General features: G+C 44.5%; 1 protein-coding gene across 1 annotated transcript in view; it reads left to right on the top strand.

Annotated features, from left to right (window-relative positions):
* Window positions 1-23,737, top strand: part of SH3D19 (SH3 domain containing 19) — a 200,275-nt gene that overhangs the window by 124,635 nt on the left and 51,903 nt on the right. Inside the window, exons 4-6 of the mRNA XM_073604961.1 lie at window positions 2,808-2,850; window positions 13,226-13,361; window positions 14,083-14,272. Of these exons, the coding sequence (XP_073461062.1) occupies window positions 2,808-2,850; window positions 13,226-13,361; window positions 14,083-14,272 (369 nt within the window). The remainder of the gene's footprint in view (window positions 1-2,807; window positions 2,851-13,225; window positions 13,362-14,082; window positions 14,273-23,737) is intronic.

The following is a 23,737-nucleotide window of genomic DNA, read 5'->3' as shown; positions in this document are numbered from 1 at the left end:
TTCTGCCTTCTGCCTTCTTCTTTTCTTCCAGAGATGTTGACACAACGCTCTCTCCAGCTGGAATGGTCTCTGAACGCTCCGCAATGGACTTATATAGGCGGTGACCCCGCCCCCTTATGAGGTCACTGTCCCGGGGCATGCTGGGACTGTGCTGTCATAAGGGGGCGTGGTCATCACCCGGTGACCACGCCTCCTAAAACGTCGCATGCCCAGGGACTGTGACGGCATAAGGGGGCGGGGTCACCGCCTATATAAGTCCATTGCGGAGTGTTCAGAGACCATTGCAGCTGGAGAGAGCATCGTGTCAACATCTCTGGAAGAGAAGAGGGAAGAAGACGATCCAGAAGTCCGGGCCACCGCTGGCAAAAGAGCGGCAGAAGATAGCGGTGGAGCCGGCAGAAGATGCGGACACCGGGAGAAGACCGAGAGAGACCCCCGAAGTCAGAAGAGGACCCCCGAAGTCGGAAGAAGACCCCGGAGCTGCCTAATAAATTAATTTAAAACCTGTGTACTGTGTTTTTTATTGACACTTTTTTCCCTAGGTGAATGGGTAGGGGTACCATGTACCCCATACTCGTTCACATAGGGTGGGGGGCCGGGATCTGGGGGCCCCCTTATTAAAGGGGGCTCCCGGATTCCGATAAGCCCCCCGCCCGCAGACCCCGACAACCAACGGCCAGGGTTGTCGGGAAGAGGCCCTTGTCCTCATCAACATGGGGACAAGGTGCTCTGGGGTGGGGTGGGGCCCGCAGGGCGCCCGCCATGCCCCAAAGCACCCACCCCCCATGTTGAGGGCATGCGGCCTGGTACGGTCCAGGGGGGGGGGGGGAGCTTGCTCGTCCCCACCCCCATTCCTGACCGGCTGGGCTGCGTGCTCGGATAAGGGTCTGGTATGGATTTAGGGGGTTCCCCTTACAATCCATACCAGACCTAAGGGCCTGGTATGCCCCTAGGGGGAACCCACGCCAGTTTTTTTATTTAAAACTTGGCGTGGAGTTCCCCCTTATGATTCATACCAACTACTGTATGTTTTCATTTGTTAATGCCAAAAATGTGGCAAAGTCGTACAAAGTAGTACTGCTCCCAAATCGCGGCCGCGAAATCGCGGTAAAATTGCGCGACTTTGAAGTCGTATAAGTGTGAAAGGGGCCTAAATCTACACTTGGATGGTGGTGCCCCCTCCCTCTTTTTCTTTAGTTCGTTTTTTGTTACCAAGACAAGAAGTCAGGGAAAACTCTCCAATAATCGCTGTATACCTTGGGTATCCACTATCCAGAACTAAAAAAAACCTTTATCAGAGGCTCCCTTTTTTTTATATTATACAGAATGTAGCAAGGACAGGAAAAGAACCAGCAATTGTGGCAGGAGAAATGATTAAGCTTGTTATTGAAATGTTGCATCAGGATTTGGTAATTGCAACTTGGGCAGTTGGGCCTCTTGCACACACAAGTAGTAATTTACTGATGTTTAAACGCACAGAAGGATCCTGAGTAAAAAATGCAAGTTATGTGGGGTAAAGATCTCACCTATACCTGGCTCTGAGAACATCACTGCATTACGGAACTTTGTGCAGCTTGTACATTGTGCCATAGATAACAAAGCACATATGTTTGGATCCATATAAAAAAAAAATACAAGGCTACAAATGCCCATGTGCAAGAGACCAACATGATTTTAAGACCATGCTCTAACCCAGAACAACCAATTTGATTTCTCCTTTTACTGATCAATAGCTGGTGACTGCCTTAGCCCATCAGATACCACTGTAACTGAAATATCTCTTTTGGATTGACATTTTTTAATGTCTATTTTTGATGTTTTATTTGCTTAAAGGATAGAACTTTAAGATAAAAAAAAAATACTGTATATCCCCCTTCACCCTTTAGAAATCATCTGCGCTATACTGCCTTCATTCACATCAATAGAAAGCTGGTCTCTCGGCCTGTCAGGCTGTGGACAGTACCGTTGCAGGGAGACCCCTGAGGGAGGGTAGAAAAGGATAAGTGCATTTATCTTTTACTTCTTCAGGGGCTAATACACTTACCTGGAACATGTCTGAAGTACCAAACGAACTTCTGTCTGAGTACATTAACAGGGAAGATTTTATCAAGATGCGATGACTAAGCACTCTTAAACTCTAGACATGGCTTTAGCCTCATGTCTGTAGTTTGTTAGGATCATCTAACAGAGTGCACTCATTTTCCAATGACAAAATCTTTGACTACACCCTCTTTCTGCATGGACCCTGAAAATGTTATATACATACACTGCATGGGAGGAAGCTTGAATTCCCATGTGGTTTCACTTGTTATGGAAATGTTGCATCAGCGTCTGTATGCTTTGGTAATTGCAATACTTGCATGAGTTCACTGAGGCCGTGCACTAACCTATAACATCCTGTTATTATCTTAAACCTTAAAAAAAAACACACATTTTAAAGCATCAATATTTCTTGTGTGGTAGGGGAGAGGGGAGGAGAGGCACAGCGGGAGAGATCCCTACACTAACCTTGCTTAGTTAGTAGAGCGATCTCTCCGTTTTTTATTTTTGTTTGTTTTTTTTTTTCGCTTAGCTGGGTTTAACAAAAAAAACCTGTGTGTACCAGGCTTAAGTTTATGATTATTATTTTTTTTTTATACCTCTTAAGCTTTATTTATTATGTTTGTTGTTATTATGTATTTATTACCTGTGTATAAGATATTTTACAGGTATACCAGACATGATTTATTTATTTATTTTTCAAAGTATATTTCAATAAGAAAATCTGTATGCAAGTAATATTTTACATTTATTGGTTTATTTTACAGCTTCCAGAACTACTGCACAGAGTGAACAGCAAAGAGATAGAAGGTAATACTTTCAATCATGTCCTTTTGTCTTATGTTTACACTCTGTGGTCAAATTATAAGGTACAACTGCTCTTAAACACAATGCTAAACGTTGAATCATGTGGATGCAATTCATTAAATAAAGCCTGCAGACATGGTCAAGAGTTTCTCTTGTTGTTTGGCCAAATATAAAAATGTAGAACATATGCGATCTAAATGACTAAGTCTCTGTTTCCACTAGTGCGACTTTTCATGCGACTTGGGACTGAAAAGTCGCATGACAAATTGTTTCCCATGATTTCCAATGAGTACCGTTCATATCTGTGCGACTTCAAGTCGCAGCGACTTCAAAGTAGTCCCTGCACTACTTTGGTCCCACTTTGATGCGACTTGAGGTCCATAGATACAGGCATTGCTTCAAATCGCGGTAAAAAGTCGCGGTAAAATCGCGGTAAAAAATTGCGGCAAAATCGCGCGACTTTGGGGACGCACTAGTGGAAACATAGCCTTAGGCTCGGTTCACACTGCTGCACTGTGAATTTGCTCCGTTTTTTGTCCTGTGTGAGGGGCGAATTTACCGCGATTTTACATCGATTTTACCACGAATTTCAGGAGTTGGACATAGCTGCGATTTGATGTTCTAGCCGATGGAATCATAATGTAAAAAAAAAAAGTGTTAACTTCCTGTGTACTTCCTGGTTTTTGTGGAGAGTAGTGTGGTGGAATTCGCACATATCTGAACCATCAATGCGATTCAAGAACGATTTACATTGATGTCTATGGAGACTAAATTCGCAATGCACAAGACCCTTTTTTTATCGCATCGCATTTGTAGAGGAATCGCAACGCATTTATGTGAACGACCGTCATTGAAAACAATGTCTTTAGGGATGACATGCGAATTTAAAGTGTTTTTGACGCATCACATTCGTTATGAACTCGCATCAGTGTGAACCGAGCCTAACTGTGGAATGGTCATTACTGACAGACATGGAAATTGCAGCATCTCAGACATAGTTCTGTCACATATTCTCTAGGATTTACAGAGAATGATGTGAAAAACATCCAGTGAGCTACAGGGATTTGTGGGGGAAAAACCCCTTAATAATGAGGTCCGAGGAGTATGGGCAGACTTGTCCAAGCTGGTAGGAAACCCACAAATGCTGAAATAACCCCCTCTGTACAGTGGTGTGCAGAAGGGCATCTGTTAGCATTCATATTGTCACACATTAAAGAGGATGAACTATAGAATCAGAAAATTGTGGCAGATTGTACTTCTGTCAACTAAGCATAGGAAATTCAACTCTGCATCAGAGAACTGAAGAACATATGCAGCGCCTTGTTGAATCCATTCAGTGAACAATTCAGGCAGTTCTGAAGGTGGGGGTAGACCCAGTAGATAAGTGTATCTAACAAAATGGCCATAAAATAATTCTGCATAGCTTACTTGGATCATACTGAAAATATTGTATGATATGTTTACAGTGGCGAAAATAATTATTTAATCCCCTGCAGCTTTTGTAAATTTGCCCACTTACAAAGAAATTAAGGGTCTATAATTGTTATCATAGGTGTATTTTAACCACTTCAGCCCCGGAAGGATTTACCCCCTTCCTGACCAGAGCACTTTTTACAATTTGGCACTGCGTCGTTTAACTGCTAATTGTGCGGTCATGCAATGCTGTACCCAAACGCAATTTGCGTCCTTTTCTTCCCACAAATAGAGCTTTCTTTTGATGGTATTTGATCACATCTGCCGTTTTTATTTTTTGCGCTATAAACGGAAAAAGACCGAAAATTTTGAAAAAAAATGATATTTTCTACTTTTTGTTATAAAAAAAATCCAATAAACTCAATTTTAGTCATACATTTAGGCCAAAATGTATTCGGCCACATGTCTTTGGTAAAAAAAATGTCAAGTGTATATTTATTGGTTTGCACAAAAGTTATAGCGTCTACAAACTAGGGTACATTTTCTGGAATTTACACAACTTTTAGTTTATGACTGCCTATGTCATTTCTTGAGGTGCTAAAATGGCAGGGCAGTACAACCCCCCCCCCCCCCCCCTAAATGACCCCATTTTGGAAAGTAGACACCCCAAGGAAATTGCTGAGAGGCATGTTGAGTCCATTGAATAATAATTTTTTTTGTCCCAAGTGATTGAATAATGACAAAAAAAAAAAAATTGCAAAAAGTTGTCACTAAATGATATATTGCTCACACAGGCCATGGGCATATGTGGAGTTGCACCCCAAAATACATTCAGCTGCTTCTCCTGAGAAGGGGATACCACATGTGTGGGACTTTTTGGGAGCCTAGCCGCGTACGGGGCCCCGAAAACCAATCACCGCCTTCAGGATTTCTAAGGGCGTAAATTTTTGATTTCACTCCTCACTACCTATCACAGTTTTGAAGGCCATAAAATGCCCAGATGGCACAACCCCCCCCCCCAAATGACCCCATTTTGGAAAGTAGACACCCCAAGCTATTTGCTGAGAGGCATGTTAGGTCCATGGAATATTTCATATTTTGACACAAGTTGCGGTAAAGTGACAAATTTTTTTTTTTGCACAAAGTTGTCACTAAATGATATATTGCTCACACAGGCCATGGGCATATGTGGAATTGCACCCCAAAATACATTTAGCTGCTTCTCCTGAGTATGGAGATACCACATGTGTGGGACTTTTTGAGAGCCTAGCCGCGTACGGGGCCCCGAAAACCAATCTCTGCCTTCAGGATTTCTAAGGGTGTAAATTTTTGATTTCACTCTTCACTGCCTATCACAGTTTCGGAGGCCATGGAATGCCCAGGTGACACAACCCCCCCCCCCCAAATGACCCCATTTTGGAAAGTAGACACCCCAAGCTATTTGCTGAGAGGCATGGTGAGTATTTTGCAGCTCTCATTTGTTTTTGAAAATGAAGAAAGACAAGAAAAAACTGTTTTTTTTTTTTTTTTTTTTCTTTTTTCAATTTTCAAAACTTTGTGACAAAAAGTGAGGTTTGCAAAATACTCACTATACCTCTCAGCAAATAGCTTGGGGTGTCTACTTTCCAAAATAGGGTCATTTGGGGGGGGGGGGGTTTGTGCCACCTGGGCATTCCATGGCCTCCGAAACTGTGATAGGCAGAGAAGAGTGAAATCAAAAATTTACGCCCTTAGAAAGCCTGAAGGCGGTGCTTGGTTTTCGGGGTCCTGTACGCGGTTAGGCTCCCAAAAAGTCTCACACGTGGTATCCCCGTACTCAGGAGAAGCAACAGAATGTATTTTGGGGTGTAATTTCACATATTCCCATGGCATGTTTGAGCAATATATAATTTAGTGACAACTTTGTGCAAAAAAAAAAAAAATGTGTCTCTTTCCCGCAACTTGTGTCACAATATAAAATATTACATGGACTCGATATGCCTCTCAGCAAATAGCTTGGGGTGTCTACTTTCCAAAATGGGGTCATTTGGGGGGGGTTTGAACTGTCCTGGCATTTTATGCACAACATTTAGAAGCTTATGTCACACATCACCCACTCTTCTAACCACTTGAAGACAAACCCCTTTCTGACACTTTTTGTTTACATGAAAAAATTATTTTTTTTTGCAAGAAAATTACTTTGAACCCCAAAACATTATATATTTTTTTAAAGCAAATGCCCTACAGATTAAAATGGTGGGTGTTTCATTTTTTTTGTTCACACAGTATTTGCGCAGCGATTTTTCAAACGCATTTTTTGGGGAAAAAACACACTTTTTAAATTTTAATGCACTAAAACGCACTATATTGCCCAAATGTTTGATGAAATAAAAAAGATGATCTTAGGCCGAGTACATGGATACCAAACATGACATGCTTTAAAATTGCGCACAAATGTGCAGTGGCAACAAACTAAATACATTTTTAAAAGCCTTTAAAAGCCTTTACAGGTTACCACTTTAGTGTAAATCCTCCTCTGTAAATGAGGAGGTCTACTGCTAAAATTACTGCCCTCCATCTGACCTTCGCGGTGATACCTCACATGCATGGTGCAATTGCTGTTTACATTTGACGCCAAACCAACGCTTGCGTTCGCCTTAGCAGGGGAGGGACAGAGGTGCTTTATTATTTTTATGCTTTATTTTTTTTTTTGCTTTTTTATCTTATTTTTAAAGTGTTCCTTTCATTTTTTTTTTTTTAAATCATTTTTATTGTTATCTCAGGGAATGTAAATATCCCCTATGATAGCAATAGGTAGTGACAGGTACTCTTTTTTTGAAAAAATTGGGGTCTATTAGACCTTAGATCTCTCCTCTGCCCTCAAAGCATCTGACCACACCAAGATCGGTGTGATAAAATGCTTTCCCAATTTCCCAATGGCGCTGTTTACATCCGGCAAAATCTAAGTCATGAAATGCTCATAGCTTCCGGTTTCTTAGGCCATAGAGATGTTTGGATGGCACTCTGGTCTCTGATCATCTCTATGGTCAGCTGGCTGAATCACCGGCTGCATTCTCAGGTTTTACTGTTGAGACAGGAGAGCCAGAGAAAAACACGGAAGACGGTGGGGGGGGGGGGCGCATTACCTCCCACTGCTTGTAAAAGCAGTCTAGACGCTAATTAGCCGCTAGGATTGCTTTTACATGAAAGCCGACCGCTGGCTGAAAAGAATGATACCAAGATGATACCTAAACCTGCAGGCATCATTCTGGTATAACCACTCAAAGTCGTGAATGGCGTACCTGAAGACAAAAAAATGGTTAACAATAAAACACAGTAAACGGTAAAGTATAAAAAATTGCATACCTGAAAAGCAAACATGATAAAACATAATAACAATAAATCATTGCAGAATAGAATACAGTAAAAAAGAGCAGAACAATCGAGAGAGAGAGAACAATAAAACGACAACTATTTTTTTTTTTTGTTACACTTTTTTTTGTAACTAACTTTTATAACTGTAACCGGTTCCAGGTTCGGGTCTCTCAAAATGCGATGGCATCTTGGGAGACCCTGTGAAAGTGTGCCTAGTCTGTGCAATGCTGTACCCTACGCTAATAGCTAGTGCATGGTAGCGTTCAAAACATTCACCAATGCAAAGACCAGGATTGTCAGGACAGGAGGGACAATAATAGCAATAACAAAAAACGCTTCTCATGCAGCCGACTGCATTTGGTTGGGGATTTGAATGGGGGCAGTACGGGCACTGCAGAAGTGGTGGGTTCCCAATTAGGATTGGTGAATGCAGCAGGAAGAGCACTATGGGCACGACGGCCTGTGTTTGTCTTCTTGGTGGCAGCGGGACACTACTTGTGCTTGCCACCTCACCAGCTTGAACTGCACTTATGGGACTCGCCACGTCACCAAGTGTTACTGCAGTGCTGGTTTGACTACGACCGGGGTGTACTAGGCCGCTGGTGCTTGCCAGTTCACCAAAAAGCTACCAAAAAAACTGTTAGCGATCACAGGGATCAGGCCTGACTCTGCGAACGCTGCAGTTATGCGTTTAGTGTTTTGTAAGTGACAGTGATCGATCGATACTGCTCTTGGGTGGGCTGGGCTGGGTGGAGGGGCAAAACGCAGGGGCTAGCAAGTATCTGGGCTGATCCCGCTAAAACTGCGTTTTTGGGAACCCTAAACTGCTGGGGATACTAGTATAGATCTGATCGGATCAGATATTGATCCGTTCAGATACTATACCACTAAGGGAGGTGTATGGTGCGTGCGTGGGTGTTAGCGGTACTGGCGCTAACCTGACGCTGCCTGGGGCTGGTGCTTGCCAGTTCACCAAAACGCTACCAAAAAAACTGTTAGCGATCGCAGGGATCAGGCCTGACTCTGCGAACGCTGCAGTTATGCGTTTAGTGTTTTGTAAGTGTCAGTGATCGATCAATACTGTACTTGGGCTGGGCCGGGCGGAAGGGCAAAACGCAGGTGCTAGCAGGTATCTGGGCTGATCCCGCTAACACTGCGTTTTTGGGAACCCTAAACTGCTGGGGACGCTAGTATAGATCTGATCGGATCAGATATTGATCCGTTCAGATACTATACCACTAAGGGAGGCGTATGCTGCGTGCGTGGGTGTTAGCGGTACTGGCGCTAACCTGACGCTGCCTGGGGCGACGCATATCACCGCCGGGCGATCAGGGGGCTAAACCTTTATTTGGTAATAAACGGCGGGTGCCCTGACACCATAAAAAATAAACGAACTAACCAGCGTCACCCGTAACGGTTATACGGTGATCAGTGGTGAAAGGGTTAACTAGGGGGCAATCAAGGGGTTAAAACCTTTATTAGATAGTATATGGGGGTCCCTCTCGCTATAAAACGCTGACGGCGAACCTATATATTTACCTCCCTAACTAGCGTCACCAGTGACACTAATACAGCGATCAGAAAAATGATCGCTTAGCGACACTGGCGATTGGGGGTGATCAAGGTGGTTAAAACTTTAACCTAAAAGGGGGCTAACACTAACTGCCCTACCACACTAACTGTCACAAACTGACACCATGCAGTAATCAGAAAAAAAAAAAAAAAACTGCTTGGTGTCAGTGTGACGGGGTGATTGGGGGGTGATCGGGGGGGTGATCGGGGGTGTATTGTGTGCCTGGCATGTTCTACTATGATGTGTTGTGTTGGTACACTCACATTGAAGTTTTCTCTCCTCGGCGCCGGAACGGAAAATGCCGAGCCGAGGAGAGATGACATCATTTCCTCTGCCTCTGTGTATAATACAGAGGCAGGGAAATGATCTGATTGATTGGCTAGGAGCGATCGCGAGGGGGGGGCCACGAATGGATGACCTCCCCCTCACCTCCGATCGCCGGGGAAGATTTGCCGACCGCCGTGAGCACCGGGGGGGGGTCCGACATCAGGGACAAGATTGTAGACCCGCACAAGGCTGGAATGGGCTACAAGTCCATCAGCAAGAAGCTTGGTTAGAAGGAGACAACTGTTGGAGTGATTATTCGCAAATGGAAGAAATACAAAATAACTATCAATCACCCTCGGTCTTGGAGCTCCATGCAAGCTTTCGCCTCCTGGGGTAAGGATAATCATGAGAAAAGTGAGGGATCAGCCTAGAACTACATGGGAATAGCTTGTGAATAATCTCAAGGCAGTTGGGACCAAAGTCACCAAACAAACCATTGGTAAAACAATACTCCCCAATGGATTGAAATCCTGCAGCACCTGCAAGGTCCCCCTTCTCAAGAAGTCACATGTACAAGCCCGTCTGAAGTTTGCCAGTTTAGCTAAATGATTCAGCTAAAGATTGGGAGAAAGTGCCGTGGTCAGATGAGACCAAAATTGAGCTCTTAGACAATAACTCGACTAGCTGTGGTTGGAGGATAAAAAATTCTGACTATGACCCGAAGACCACCATCCCTACAGTCAAGCACGGAGGTGAAAACATTATGCTTTGGGGCTGTTTCTCTGCTGAAGGTACAGGCCAACTTTGCCAGATTGAGGGGCCAATGGACAGGGTCATGTATTTTAAAATCTTAGATGAGAACCTTCTTCCCTCAGCCAGAACACTGAAGATGGGTCATGGATGGGTCTTCCAGCATGAAAATGACCCTAAACATACCACCAAGGCAACAAAGGAGTGGCTCAAGAAGAAGCACATTAAGGTCATTGAGTGAACTAGCCAGTCTCCAGACCTTAAAAGAGAAGTGTGGGTTTTTTTTTTTTATTCATACTTACCTCGTTGGATGGAGCATCAGACCGATGCTGCAGCTGTCCCCCGTCGTTTCTGCACTGAGAACTGAGCCACCGAACATCGCCGATGGCTCAGTTCTCACAAGGAAAGCTGTCAGTCAGCGGCTCTCATCTCTGCTTCTCCACGCCCATTGGAGTGCTGAGCTGTGGAGGGGCGGGGAGAGGCTGTCTCAGCAGCTCGCTGAGGGGCTGAGAGTGCCATCAATTAAGGCAGCTGGCGGATCCAGACTTGGAAGTCTGGATGACGCGCTGCCTTGGCTGATGGCAGTGATGTCGGCGGAGAGCGGACTGCAGACCGCTCTCCGCTGAAAACAGGTCACAGGAGTGCAAAATGAATTGCACTCCTGTGACTCATAGGAGAAGCCCAGCCTAAAAAGCTAAGACTGGTTTTCTCCTTTTAATCTTATAGAAAATTTATGGAGGGAGTTGAAACTTTGAGTTGCCAAGCGACAGCCAAGAAACCTCAAGGAATTAGAGAAGATTTGTAAAGAAGAGTTGCCCAAAATCCCTCCTGAAATGTGTGCAAATCTGGTAACAAACTACAAGAAACTTCTTACCTCCTGTGTTTACCAACAAGGGTTTCTCCACCAAGTACTAAGTCATGTTTTGCTTGGGGATCAAATACTTGCTTTATTCACTAAACTGCATCTCAATTTATAACATTTGTATCACATTTTTTTTTTTTTCTGGATTTTTGGTTGCTGTTGGTTGCTATTCTGTCGGATTTAAAATACACTTATGATAACAATTATAGACCCTTCATTTCTTTGTAAGTGGGCAAACTTACAAAATCTGCAGGGTGATCAAATAATTTTCCCCACTGTATCTGTCATTGTAATCAGTATGAATGTTGGACATTTTCTGTCAAATAACATTTTTTTTTTTTCTCGACCTTTGAGAGAAACAGGAATTCTTCAACCTATGGTTTAAACTGTTGCCTACAGAAGAATTGGACACTGGAAAAAAATGTAGGCCAGCCCAGGATAACCATTTCTACTACCAGCGTGGCTCAGTTTTTTGTTAATATCCCAGGAGGATAGATATCTTTTCTTTAACTCTGCTGTTGTAAAGACTAACCTTAAGCCTGGAACACACGGGCCGAATATTATCCAGTATTAGCAGGTTCAACAGAAACCGGCCAATATTCGGCCCATGTGTATATCAGCCTGTCCAACAGAAGTCAACCAAACGGGCATGCTAGAAAACCAGTATCCGATCAGTGACCGATGTGTTCTTGTGGGGGAGGGGGGGGGGTGCGGGCAGTCCCTTTGTCGGAACACAAAAGCTCAGTGGGGAGATCACTGTACTAATATTGCATTTTTAGTTAGTACAGGGAGCTGGTTTGAATGAAAAAACTGATAGTGTGTACCAAGCTTAAGTCCTGCTGTACCTGGTGCTAAGGGACAGGGGCATTCTCTCTTTATGATTCCTTTGATACTTAAGGCTGGGAAGTCTACATCCCACAAGGTCTATCATCAGACGTGGAAGGCTTAATAAATTAGTATAAGTCTAGAGGTCACCCAGGAAGCTTCTCTGTGGAATGAAGCCTCTTCTTTCGGTAGCTGGCTTCCAGTACTAAGAAGGGGCAGATTTCTGCCCTTTTAATTCTATTTCAGGGACCGTTGGCTTCTCACTCTTTAATTAAGACTTTTGTACAGGGGATTTGCATGTAGCTCACCTCTCTGTTTCCCCAGTGACTCGTGGAATTTGAATTTGGTTCTCTCTCTGCACCTTAGAAACCACTATTTAAACCCATTAGAGACATTCCTCTTTATTCTCACCCAAAAGGTGGTTTTCCATGTAGCCAACACCTCAGAAAAGTATTGTAAATATCTGAACTGACAGCCTCATCTTGCAAAGAACCCTTTGTGGTCTTGCATAGGGACAAGGTGGTGTTGAGACCCAAGACGAAAAGGCAGGAAGCTTCTTTCTTTCGGCTTCATGCCGGCTTCCCACTGCACATGTGCGAGCTGCATATTTATATTTAGGGAAAATATTGGCATTTAAGTTTTGTTGCTGAAGATCCGTGTTAAAGGTCTTGTCCATTAAGATTTTCCGACACAAAGCTAGTTTTCTGTATTTAATTTGTTAAGCGACAATTCACATTGTGCTCTAGACTAGACAAGAAGCTAAGGGGTTGATTTGTTAAAACTGGAGAGTGCAAAATCTGGTGCAGCTGTGCATGGTAGGCAATTGGCTTTTAATATCAGCTTGTTTAATTAAACTTTGACAAACAAAACTGCAAGCTGATTGGTTTCTCTGCAGAAATGCACCAGATGCACTCGCCAGTTTTAGTAAATTAAGCCCTAAGGGAGAATATAAAGGTCTCGTCTGTGTGCATTCAGAGAATGTTATGCTATAATGCCTCGCCTCAAATACTTCAAACTGAAATGATCTAGATTGGCCTTTCATACCATAACTTATTCAATAAAGCAATGATTTTCTTATCTAGAAAATTTGTTATCTTTTGTGTTCTTATAGGGATGAGCAAAATTACTTGTCAGTGGTCTGAACTAATAAAGCAAACTTTTATTGTAGATCTAAAAGGTTTTATTAATATATTTGCCAGGTGATCAGAAAAATAATTGGGTTATTTGGAACTATGGCAATAACTCACAACCACTGTGAGCTAGATGAATGTATTTTAAGTATTATAAAAATAGAAATATTATGCAGAGTTTTACTTCAGTTGCTGTTATTGCAGACGTCCTGAGATCACCATTGTTGCTGCTGAGCCGATTGGTCCTGGATCCTGGTTTCATGGTGGTCCAGCAGGGGGCCTAGGGTTTCCTCCTCCACCCCCACCTCAGTGGAGACCCAGTGATTCCCATCATCCAGAGGTCCGTATCAGTTAATATTTTTTTTTCTCTTTCAGATTTTTTTTACATTTGCTTTATTAACCATATATAATAATGTAGAACATGAATGAGCATGTAAGGTGTTTAAAAAAATGAAATGGTAATATTGTTGACATTAACTATGAGGTAGGTTAGTGTTTTACAATGCACATTCCAACTGGTAGTCTTTGGTAGTAATGTCTATTGTGTATTAGCAAAGTTCACACTCACCCATTCTCTGCATTCTGCAGTGGATCACTTTTCACAATGTGGCTAAACGGCTGCTGCCAGGCATTCAGGAGGCTATCCTTCTTCCTCCCGAATTTTTTTTTTTTTTTTTTCGAAGGCCAATTTACAGTAGGACTAATGTGCTGCAGCCACGAACCAATTGTTTTGGTTTGCGGTTTTGGCGTGTTCCTGTTGACTTTAATGGTTGAGTTTGCCAGATAGGGTGCCACCTGTCAACTTGACATGCATATTAAATTTGCTGTGATGTAAATCCTTAGGTGGGTGGTAAAAATGCAGCTCAATTGCCTGTTTTTACTGCCACCCATGTGAAAGAAGACTAAATTTACATGTAGTTTAGGTTTGGATATATTCAGTATTGAAAAATATTAGGTATTATGTTACTCTAGTTATGTTTGCATCAGGGCAGAGCAGCCCTATGAAGCTGTGCTTTCAATTGCCTGCAATGTAACAATTGCTTTCTTTATTTGTGAAACAGCCTCCATCCTATGAGCAGGTCATAAAAGAAATCAACCAAGTCCAAGTTACCACACCCAGTGCTAATGTTGAGCCCAGGCGGACATCAACGTGTGCTACACAGACAGATTTTCCTTTGGAGGATGATCGCCCTGGGCCTGGCAATAATGTAATTCATCAGCCTGTTCTCTGTGATCAAGCCACAATCACAGGTAGGTTTAAAATTCTGGTTATACGTTAAAAAGCTAAGAAACTTCTAAATTGCACAGCACATAATATATAATGTTAATGAAAGGGGGTGCACTGACTTTCCCTTAAAGCTGTGTCAAAGCTCTCTTCAAATTACATGTGGTGCACACATGCACAGTTAGAAACCCATTTTTTTTAAGAAGCATTTTTCTAACACTTTATACATCTTTTATTAAAAGGTCACTAATCACAAAAACAGGTTTCTCCCCCTGAAATTAACACCAGGGTGTGGTTGAAACATACAGGGGTTGATTTACTAAAACTGGAGAGTGCAAAATCTGGTGCAGCTTTGTATAGAAACTGACAACGTCCACATTTTATTGTCAAAGCTAAAAGTGGAGTTCCTGACTTAAAGTTAAGTCAGCAGCTACAAATACTGTAGCTGCTGACTTTTAATAAAAGGACGCTTACCTGTCCAGGGAGCCTGTAATGTAGACAGCCGAAGCCAAATCATCCCTCGGCTCCGGATGCAGGAATCCTTACTAAGGGAAACAGGAAGTGAAGCCTTGCGGCTTCACAGCCTGTGTTCTACTGCGAATGTGCAAGTCACGCAACGCTTTCTGAATGGTCCAGTCTTCTGGGGGACACGCAGGTCCCAGAAGGTGAGGGGGGTGACGGAGGAGGGCACAAAACAAACTGCGGAACTGATGTACCTCGCCATGGCGCCATGGGACGGAGGTCCCGAAGAAAACATACCAAAAGGATATGAAAAAAAAAAAATATCCGAAATGGGGTGGGGTGTGCTTTAGTTTTAAAAGGAGTTCAATTTTTGCCTGGAACTCCGTTTTTTTTTTTTTTTTTGTTTGTTTGTTTTGTTTTTTTAAATCTTTAGGACAAAGTAACATGTCATATCAAACATTTGCATATAGATAAAATCATGAACCAAAATGGACATGTATCACATATATGGTACAGACAATCAAACTAAATACGGAAAGGAAAAGAAAAACAATGGTGAACATTTTGCTAAGTAGTAGAAAGGCTTTACCCAATGGGGATTCAGGAAAGCCTCAATGACATCGGTGAACATAGTCTTAGGCACACAAAAAGGTATACAGAACAGCCTCTACATGATAGCCCAGCCGTTAGCACTAAGCCAGTGAATGCTGTCAATAATTCTATGATGAATACAGGGTCACCTAGCTGGTGATAGGCATCGGTGGAGGGGGCCAAAATAGCCTCTGACTAACCTCCTTTGGCAAGCCACATAAGCCAGGCGTACCTGAGGCAAAAGCAAAACGCTCAAGGGGAGAAACGTGAGGAGGCCTCCCTCCAGCGATAAGGCACTGGGGCTACATGTCCAGCTATTGCAAATTGTGTAGTGCATAAACCAAAATCCACAGAACAGGAATTGTATACATTATTCCATAGGCTAAAGGAAAGAGAAAGAGGGGAAAGGAGACAACCATAGCATACCTGGAATCTTGTAATAAACCTTCTGCATGCCCACATCGAGCGCGCCATCCCAGGGTAAAATAAATGGCCTATAGGAATGTGAAAAGTCACTTTACAACGAAGAGTATGTCTCGGCCCTCTAGGTTCCTGGCAGCTTGCAGGTTTTAAGGGATGGTTCGGCCAACTCCAACAAAGGTATGTCTAAACTAGAGGACACATACCCAGGGTCGTAAACCTAGTCTATCCAGGGTGTCCAGACACTAACAAAGCGGTCATGAGAACCCCTACAAGTCGCTATCCAGTCTTCTGCTTGCCGGATGTCATTCACCCTGCTAATCCACTCCTCCCGGTTAGGAACTCGTGACTGCTTCCAATAGATTGGAAGCAATCGCCTTGCTGCATTCAGTAAATGAGGCAGTGCACTTTTCTTGTATTGGCTGATTGAGATCGGAGGGATGTGCAAGAGGAAGTGAATGGGGGATAGAGGGACATCTAGCCCTAGGATATCTTCTATTTGGGACTTGATATCTTCCCAAAAAGGCATAATTAAGGGGCATTCCCATCATATATGTAGAAGTGTACCTTGGTGCCCGCAGCCTCGCCAACATAGCTTAGGCATGGAGGGGTAAATACGCTCCATTTCTACCGGCACCTGGTACCAGCGTGACATTACCTTGTAATTTGTTTCCTGAAGTTTAGAATCGATGGAGCATGAATGAGTAAGCTGGTATAGGTGAGCCAACTGAGTCACGGTAAATTCAAGCCCTAGGTCCCTTTCCCACACTCGTATATGAGTAGGCTTAGATTCATGGGTGGTGGAACCCAGTAGTTGGTATAATTCGGAGATCATAGGAGGTATCGGGTCTTCATCTACAAAATGGCGTTCAAAAGTGTGAGGGAGGAAATATCCCTGATAGAGTGGCCATGTATCTCTAAAAAGCGACTGAGTTGTCTATATCTCCAAAAGTCCAATCGGGAACCTGTATGTCTAGCCTGTAGGGTGTCAAAACTCGATAGCTTATCATTCCTCATAAGCTTACTGCAACTGGCAATGCCATTGTCCACCCAGGGCCCAAAACATTCAGTTTGCTCACCAGGAGGAAACCACAGGATCCCACCCAGCGGAGCCAACGGGGCCCGGGGGGGGGGGGGGCAAATTCAGGCTTGGGTTGATCCGATCTCAAACTGAAAAAGCGTGGTCTATCAATGGGGAAGTGGTATCAGACAGTCCCCTGTGTTCCCGGGGCAGCCATGGTGCATATAATAAATTCCTGCCTGCCATACGTTTCTCCAGGCAGAATGTTCATTTTTATGATATTCACCCACCCTAGCAACATGAAAGCAGTCTTTGTCCATTGTGAAAGGTTTCTCTTAACCGCATCGAGTAATGGATGATAGTTGGTAGCATATAGAGCAGGGGTCTTCAAACTATGGCCCTCCAGTTGTTCAGGAACTACAATTCCCATCATGCTTAGTCATGTCTGTTAATGTCAGTGTTTTACAATGCCTCATGGGATGTGTAGTTCCGTAACAGCTGGAGGGCCATAGTTTGAGGATCCCTGATATAGAGTATCAAAGCGGTTCGTAAGCTGTATGCCCAAATATCTAAGGGAAGACTTAGCCCAGGTAAAAGGGAAGGCAGTCTGAAGGCTATTTGCTAAAGAGGGGGTCAATTGGATAGGCAGGATCTCCGACTTTGTGAAATTGATTTTAAAGTGGGAAAGCGATCCAAAATGTTTAAGTTCTCTCATCAGGTTGGGCAAGGAGATCAGGGGATCTGAAAGGTGAAATAGCACATCGTCAGCGTATGCTGATAGCTTATGTTCAGTATTACCAACCTTCAGACCCTTAATCTCTGTGCTCGCTCGTACGGTGCGTAATAGTGGCTCTAGCAACAAGGCAAAAAAGTGGGGTGAAAGGGGGCACCCCTGCCTTGTGCCATTCCTGATCGAGAATTGGGAGGAGAGAACCCTATTAACCTTAACCTGTGCACTGGGAGTGGAATATAGGGCCATAATTAATGTCAACACGTGGTCCCAACACCTGGACCTCTAGCACCGCTTGCAGATAGGACCAATCAACGCAGTCAAATGCTTTTTCTGCATTCGTCGATAAGATTATATAGGGCCGAGGATCGTGGCGGTTACAAGCCCAGTGAATAAGTTGGATTGCTCTAAGGGTTATCCCTAGTTTCCTTACCTGTAATAAAACCCGTTTGGTCAGGGTGAATGATAAGGGGCAAAATATGCTTCAGCCTGCTATCTAAAATTTTTGCCAGAATTGTAATATCTACATTAAGGAGGGCTATGGGGCGATAACTCTGGGAGACGGTGGGTTTCTTGCCCTCCTTCGGAAGCACCGAGATTTGAGCCAACGGCGCCTCTCTGGGAATAGTATTGCCCCCAAAATAACTACAAATAGGTGCCGCCAAAAGGGAGAAAAAAAAAACTTATAGTATGCCTTGGTGAATCCATCGGGGCCAGGGATTTTCCCATTGGGCATGGACTTCACTGTTCCCTCAATCTCAGCGGGAGTCATCAGCAGCTCCTAAGTGGAAAATTGATCCTTGGTCAGGGGAGGGATATTTGCCAAGGCCAAATATTCCTGAACGGCCGTTAATCCGGTCGCCTGTGCATCGGGGGACAGACCAGAGTCAAAGTTATATAAGTTGGTGTAATAATCTCAGAACCCTGAGGCAATTTTAGAAGACTGTACCACAATTTCTCCAGAGAAGGAATGAAACTTTTGTATATATGCCTGAGCATGCTTTTTTCGGAGGCCCCTTTGCGACCATACTACCGCACTTATTGCCATGCTCATAATATTTATGAGACATATACTGTATCTAAACTGTTTACAGGCTTGGCAATCCAACAAACGCAAGAATAGCTTCCTCAATTCAGTCAGTTTCTTCAGGGTCTCAGCTATGTTTATGTTGGAGTTCTGCTTTTTGAAGGGCATGAAGTACCCTTTAAAAATCCGCTCAACGTGCTTTCTTGAGCTTCGAGCCCAAGGAGATCAACTCCCTCCTAACCACTGGCCTTATAGCTCTCTCACACAATGCCCTCACTAAGGCCATCCTTGCTATTTTCCTTGAAGTAATGCATTAAAACGTCCGCTACCCCTGCCACCACTGCAGTATTGTCTAGCAGATTTTCATTCAACCTCCATGTCCAGGCCCTATGGGTGCTTGATGGCAAGGTGAAAACAATCATGACCGGAGCATGATCAGAGATGGTAAAATTTTCACTGGACGCCAACTGCAGGAGCTCGAGGGTAGGGCGGTCCACATAAATATGATCTATGCGAGTATAAACGTCATGTACTTTGGAATAGTAGCTAAAATCTCTACCTGAGGGGTGGAGCACCCTCCATATATCCATCAAAAGGTGGGACTGGAGGGTCCTGTGAAAATGCTTGAGGAAAGCATAAGAGTGTGAGGGTCATGTATGGGACATGTTAAGTAAGGGGTCAGGGATAACATTGAAGAAGCCCCCAAGGACCAAGAGACCTTCCTTGAATTCTGCCATTTGCTCCAGGGCTGTATCTATGAAATTAAGTCGGTTAGTATTGGGGGCATAGATCATGGCAGAAGTATACAATTGCCCAGCAATTGTGCCTTTCAAGAAAACATACCTTGCCAGGGGATACACTCTATTCCCGGTGGGCTGGAAGGGGCAGGATTTGTTGATCGCAACAGCTGTACCCCCTAGATTTGGATACAGGGGAAGTGCTAAGGGACCACTGATTGTAGAGGTGAATGGACAGCTTAGGGAGTGAATGTGGAGTAAAATGGGTCTCCTGCAAGAATTTCACCTGTGCCGCAGACCTTTTTAGTTCCCACCACAAGTTACTACGTTTGCCAGGGGAACAGAGGCCCCGGACATTGTAGGAGATTACCTTTTTACCTTTAGATTAGCCATAGAAGATCTGGAGGACGGGTAGAGTGCCAAATGTGCCAGCGCGCTCGGTGGTGTGGGCGAGGATGCAGAAGGTTGGTCCAGGGAGAAAAGGAGATGAAAAGAGAAGGGAAAAGGAGAAAAAGAAGAAACATGTAAAGTTACCATAAAAAAAAACAAAAAACAAAATATGGTAAAACCCATAATAACAATCTAAACATCTGTATGTCAGGCTCGGGGCGAGGGTCCCAAGCCATAACCCAGAGTCCCAATAGGGATCTATACCCAAAAAAGGGTGGCCTATGTGGGGAACGTGGGCCAACATGAGGGGAAAGATAAGGAAGCTCCGTCTCTTTTCACCGCATCTATCAAGATGCCATAGTTGAAGGAGGGGGAGGAATCCATAGCAATATTAAATGCCCACAGGCTGCAGTCTAAGCCAGTTGCGGCAAGGCCGGGGTACTCGAAACAAAAACCTAGACAGTATCGGCAGTAAATGACAGAAAAAAAAAAAAATCAAGATGGGGCGGCCCTAGATTCCACTGGAGGTCGTCTCGGCAATATTAAAATAGATCAAGATCAGACATGGTCACCACGAGGGTCATAGGCAGAACAGCAGGCTCACCCCATGACAAAAGAGATTCGACCGTGGGGGCCGGGAAAACGCCCCATCAGTCACAGGAGGTAGACGGGCCTGGTGAGGAACCAGAGGGAGGACACAGCCGATCCCTTTTACAGCTTCTGCATTTAGCAGGCAACCACGGTTGAGTGAGCTTGATTGTTGGGAAATCTGTTGATGCTCTCCAGTCCGGAAAATCTACAGAATCCAATCCAAGAGTGGACAAGAAGTGTGGAAGGTCATCCTTGGTGCGTAGGGCGGCAGGTTTGACCTCTTTGGCCACCTGCAGAAAAAAGGGAAAACCCCAACGGTAGGTCAGACCAGCTTCCTGAACAGCAGTCAGAAGGGGGCGGAGTGCCCTGCGTTGCATGAGGGTACACTTGGAAATATCTTGATAGAAGGATAAACGTGCACCATTAAAATCAAAGTAAGGCTTGCTGCTCATGTTTTGCATAATGAGGTCTTTAAGCGTGTATTAATGTAGTTTACAGGTGATGTCCCTTGGATTGTCCACATTCTGAGAAGGGGTCCTAGTGCCCTATGGACACTATCAATCTCGATAGTAGCAGTTGCAGGCAGTATTTCCTTAAATATGCCCACCAGAGTGGGGATAATAACCCTGGAGGCCGTAGCTTCCGGTTTTCCACATCATATAACTGACAGAGCAAAGTTTCATATTGCTGAACCTATGTAATGCATTTAGTGTAGCATAGAAATGGCAGGGAGGGCTTCATCAAATCTCTGCTCCAGAGACTCCACTCTAGTACAAAGGTGTGAGGCATCAGCTTTTAGCTGTGCATTGTCTTCCTTTCTCTACCTTATTATCCAAGCGCTCCAGGTCCTCTCTGGTGGGGAGTGACCTAATATGGTGCTTGATGTCTTCATCCCCCAGAAGGTCTAGAACATCCTAGCCTCTGCCTAGAGATGCTGTGGAGCCAGGGGAGGTAGGGTGAACAGATTCACTCACCGACCCTGGGAAGAGAATCGGGGAAGCTGCATTCTTCTGGAGCTGAGCAGTGGCTTGTTGGGAGGCTTTTGCGGCCTTCTGGGCCTTCGCGGTCAGCGCCAACTTGGAAGCCTCACGACTCTGCCTGTGAGTCCCGAGGAAGAACAACTACAGCTGTGCCTGTTGCGAGCAGTTGGTCCTCGATGGCTGGGAGGATAGCCGACACCTCTGGGACATGGTAGGAGCTGCCTGGAGTAAAAATCCCCCTCCGTAGCTGTGATTAAGTGCGGCTGTGGTGGTGCGGAGCTGAGGAGACACATATCCTCGCTCCTCCATAGCCAGGACACGCCCCCCTGGAACTTCGTTTTAACTGAACAAGTTGAAGCTAGAAGCTGATTGGCTACCATGCACAGCTGCACCAGATTTTGCACTCTCCAGTTTTAGGCCCCTTTCACATGGGACAGAGCCGTCCAATCTGCCTGCTCAGCGGTGGATCTCTCTGCTGAGCCCCACTGAGCAGGCGGATCACAGGTCTGTGTCCGCTCTGCTATGTAGAGCAGGCAAGGGCAGAGCCCGCTCTCCTCTATGGGGCGGTCAGATGGAAATGGACTGCATGTCCATTTTCATCCGATTGTCATCCGATTCACCCCGCTGGATGGATGGCGGACATATTGCCATACGTCTGTTTTCATCAGATTTTGTCAGATCGGATGCCCGGCGGGTGTCAGCTGACATCTGCCGCCCCTTAAAGGACAATGGGTGGCCCGATCGAGTCTGCCTGAAAAATGGACATGCGGACCTGATCGGTCGCTAGTGTAAAAGGGTGCCTTAGTAATTCAACCCTACAGCTTCAACTTGGCTTTACTGATACAGGATTTGTCCTCGAGTAATAGAAGTTCAGGGTGGTCAACAACATCCAAATGTAAATCCTCCTCATGAACCAGTAAGGTATATGTTTGAATTACCAAATCATATTAATATTGATTAAATAAGATATTATTTTTGCCTGAATAAAAACTGCTGCTCCTAGCCAAGGCTGCTAATATCACATAGACTGTGATTACTACCGGTCTCCCAGCCTGATCAAATTATATCACATGGTTTCTACCTACCAGATATTATTGTTTGCAGTCAGCTGTGAGGCAAAAGGCTGCCCAATGTACATTGATTATTACAAACACACGAACGTTTAAAACGTTACACACTTTGCATTTATTGCTTACATTATTGTAAACCTATCCAAAAAAAAAAAAACACTACCTTTTGATGCCTATATTTACATACACTCTGCCACGCAAATCATTGCCGCCACTTCGCAGTACTGGAGCTTAGTTATCAAGTTGCCTCAGCTCTGTGTTATTGGGATGGGGAGCATGCCATTCAATATGTAACTGGCAGTTACTTGGCAAGAGTATCAAGAGGGATGTGAGTGGTGAGGCTCTAGGACAGGGTGAGGGAATGTTTTTGTGTTTTTTTTTTTTTTTTTTTTTTGTTTTTTTTCTGAAAATTAAACTCCAAAAAAGTTATATAGACACAGCTGAAATACATGTAAAGGAATTGTTTTACTTGACATTTATATTTCTGTCCTTCCAGTTCTGAGATTTACACTTCTGCCACACAACACAGCCCTGTTTGGCAAGGAAAAAGACCTGATTTTTCTTTGTTTGGTAACACAGGTCTTGTCCCTACCTAGCCAGTGGCTGGACCATGAAACAGAAGCAGTTGTTTTAATGAGCTCATCCAACGGTCACTCTGTTTTGTCATTCTATTACCATATCTCTTGTTAGCACATGAGTGCCTGGCGTCATGGGCATCCGCAGAACATTTTTCAGGGGGGGGCATCATTTTAAGGTCACCCATGCTACGCCCCTTTCGACAATGTCATGAAGGGGAGGGCGAGCTATATGGGCACAATAGCAGCTTTATGGGCACAATAACATCTTTTTGCTATTGTGCCCATATAGCTGCTGTTGTGCATCTATATGGTCACAATAGCCTAAAGACGCTATTGCGTCCATGTGACTCCAGTCCTATTGTGGCCATACAATGCAAGTACTGTCTGTCTCCTATTGTGCCCACACTGCCCAGTGACACTGACCTGCTCTCTCTCTGTTGGTACTGGACAGCATGGCGCTCTCTCTTTAGTGGTGCTGGACAGCATGCTGCTCCCTTTCTGGTGGTGCGATACAGCTTGGCTCTCTCTGGTGGTGCGGGTACAGCGAGCTGCCGACATGAGAAAGGGGGGGCGAGTGGGGGAAACATCCTGACAGCAGTCCGCAGCTCTCCCCTATCACAGCGCCGCTGCTTACATCTCTTCACATGGGGGGGTGGGGCTTGACAGCACCAGCTACATCTGCTATAACTACATCTGACTGGTGTCACCCGGATGCAGTCAGCACCCCCATAGCAACACGTCCACCACTGAGACCACACACCTTGCTGATTCCGGGGGGTGGGGCACTCACCCCATCTTGCCCCACCGTGCGGGTGGGGCAGGTTCAGATAAGACCTGGACTCAGAATGTGGGTTGAATGATGCTGGCTATCAGACTGAGGACATCTAGTGGCAG

The sequence above is a fragment of the Aquarana catesbeiana genome, linkage group LG01 (genome assembly GCF_042186555.1).
Source record: "Aquarana catesbeiana isolate 2022-GZ linkage group LG01, ASM4218655v1, whole genome shotgun sequence".
NCBI classification, from domain to species: Eukaryota; Metazoa; Chordata; class Amphibia; order Anura; family Ranidae; genus Aquarana; species Aquarana catesbeiana.
The sequence above is the reverse complement of the archived record's forward strand: the minus strand, read 5'-3'. Positions and strand labels throughout refer to the sequence as shown.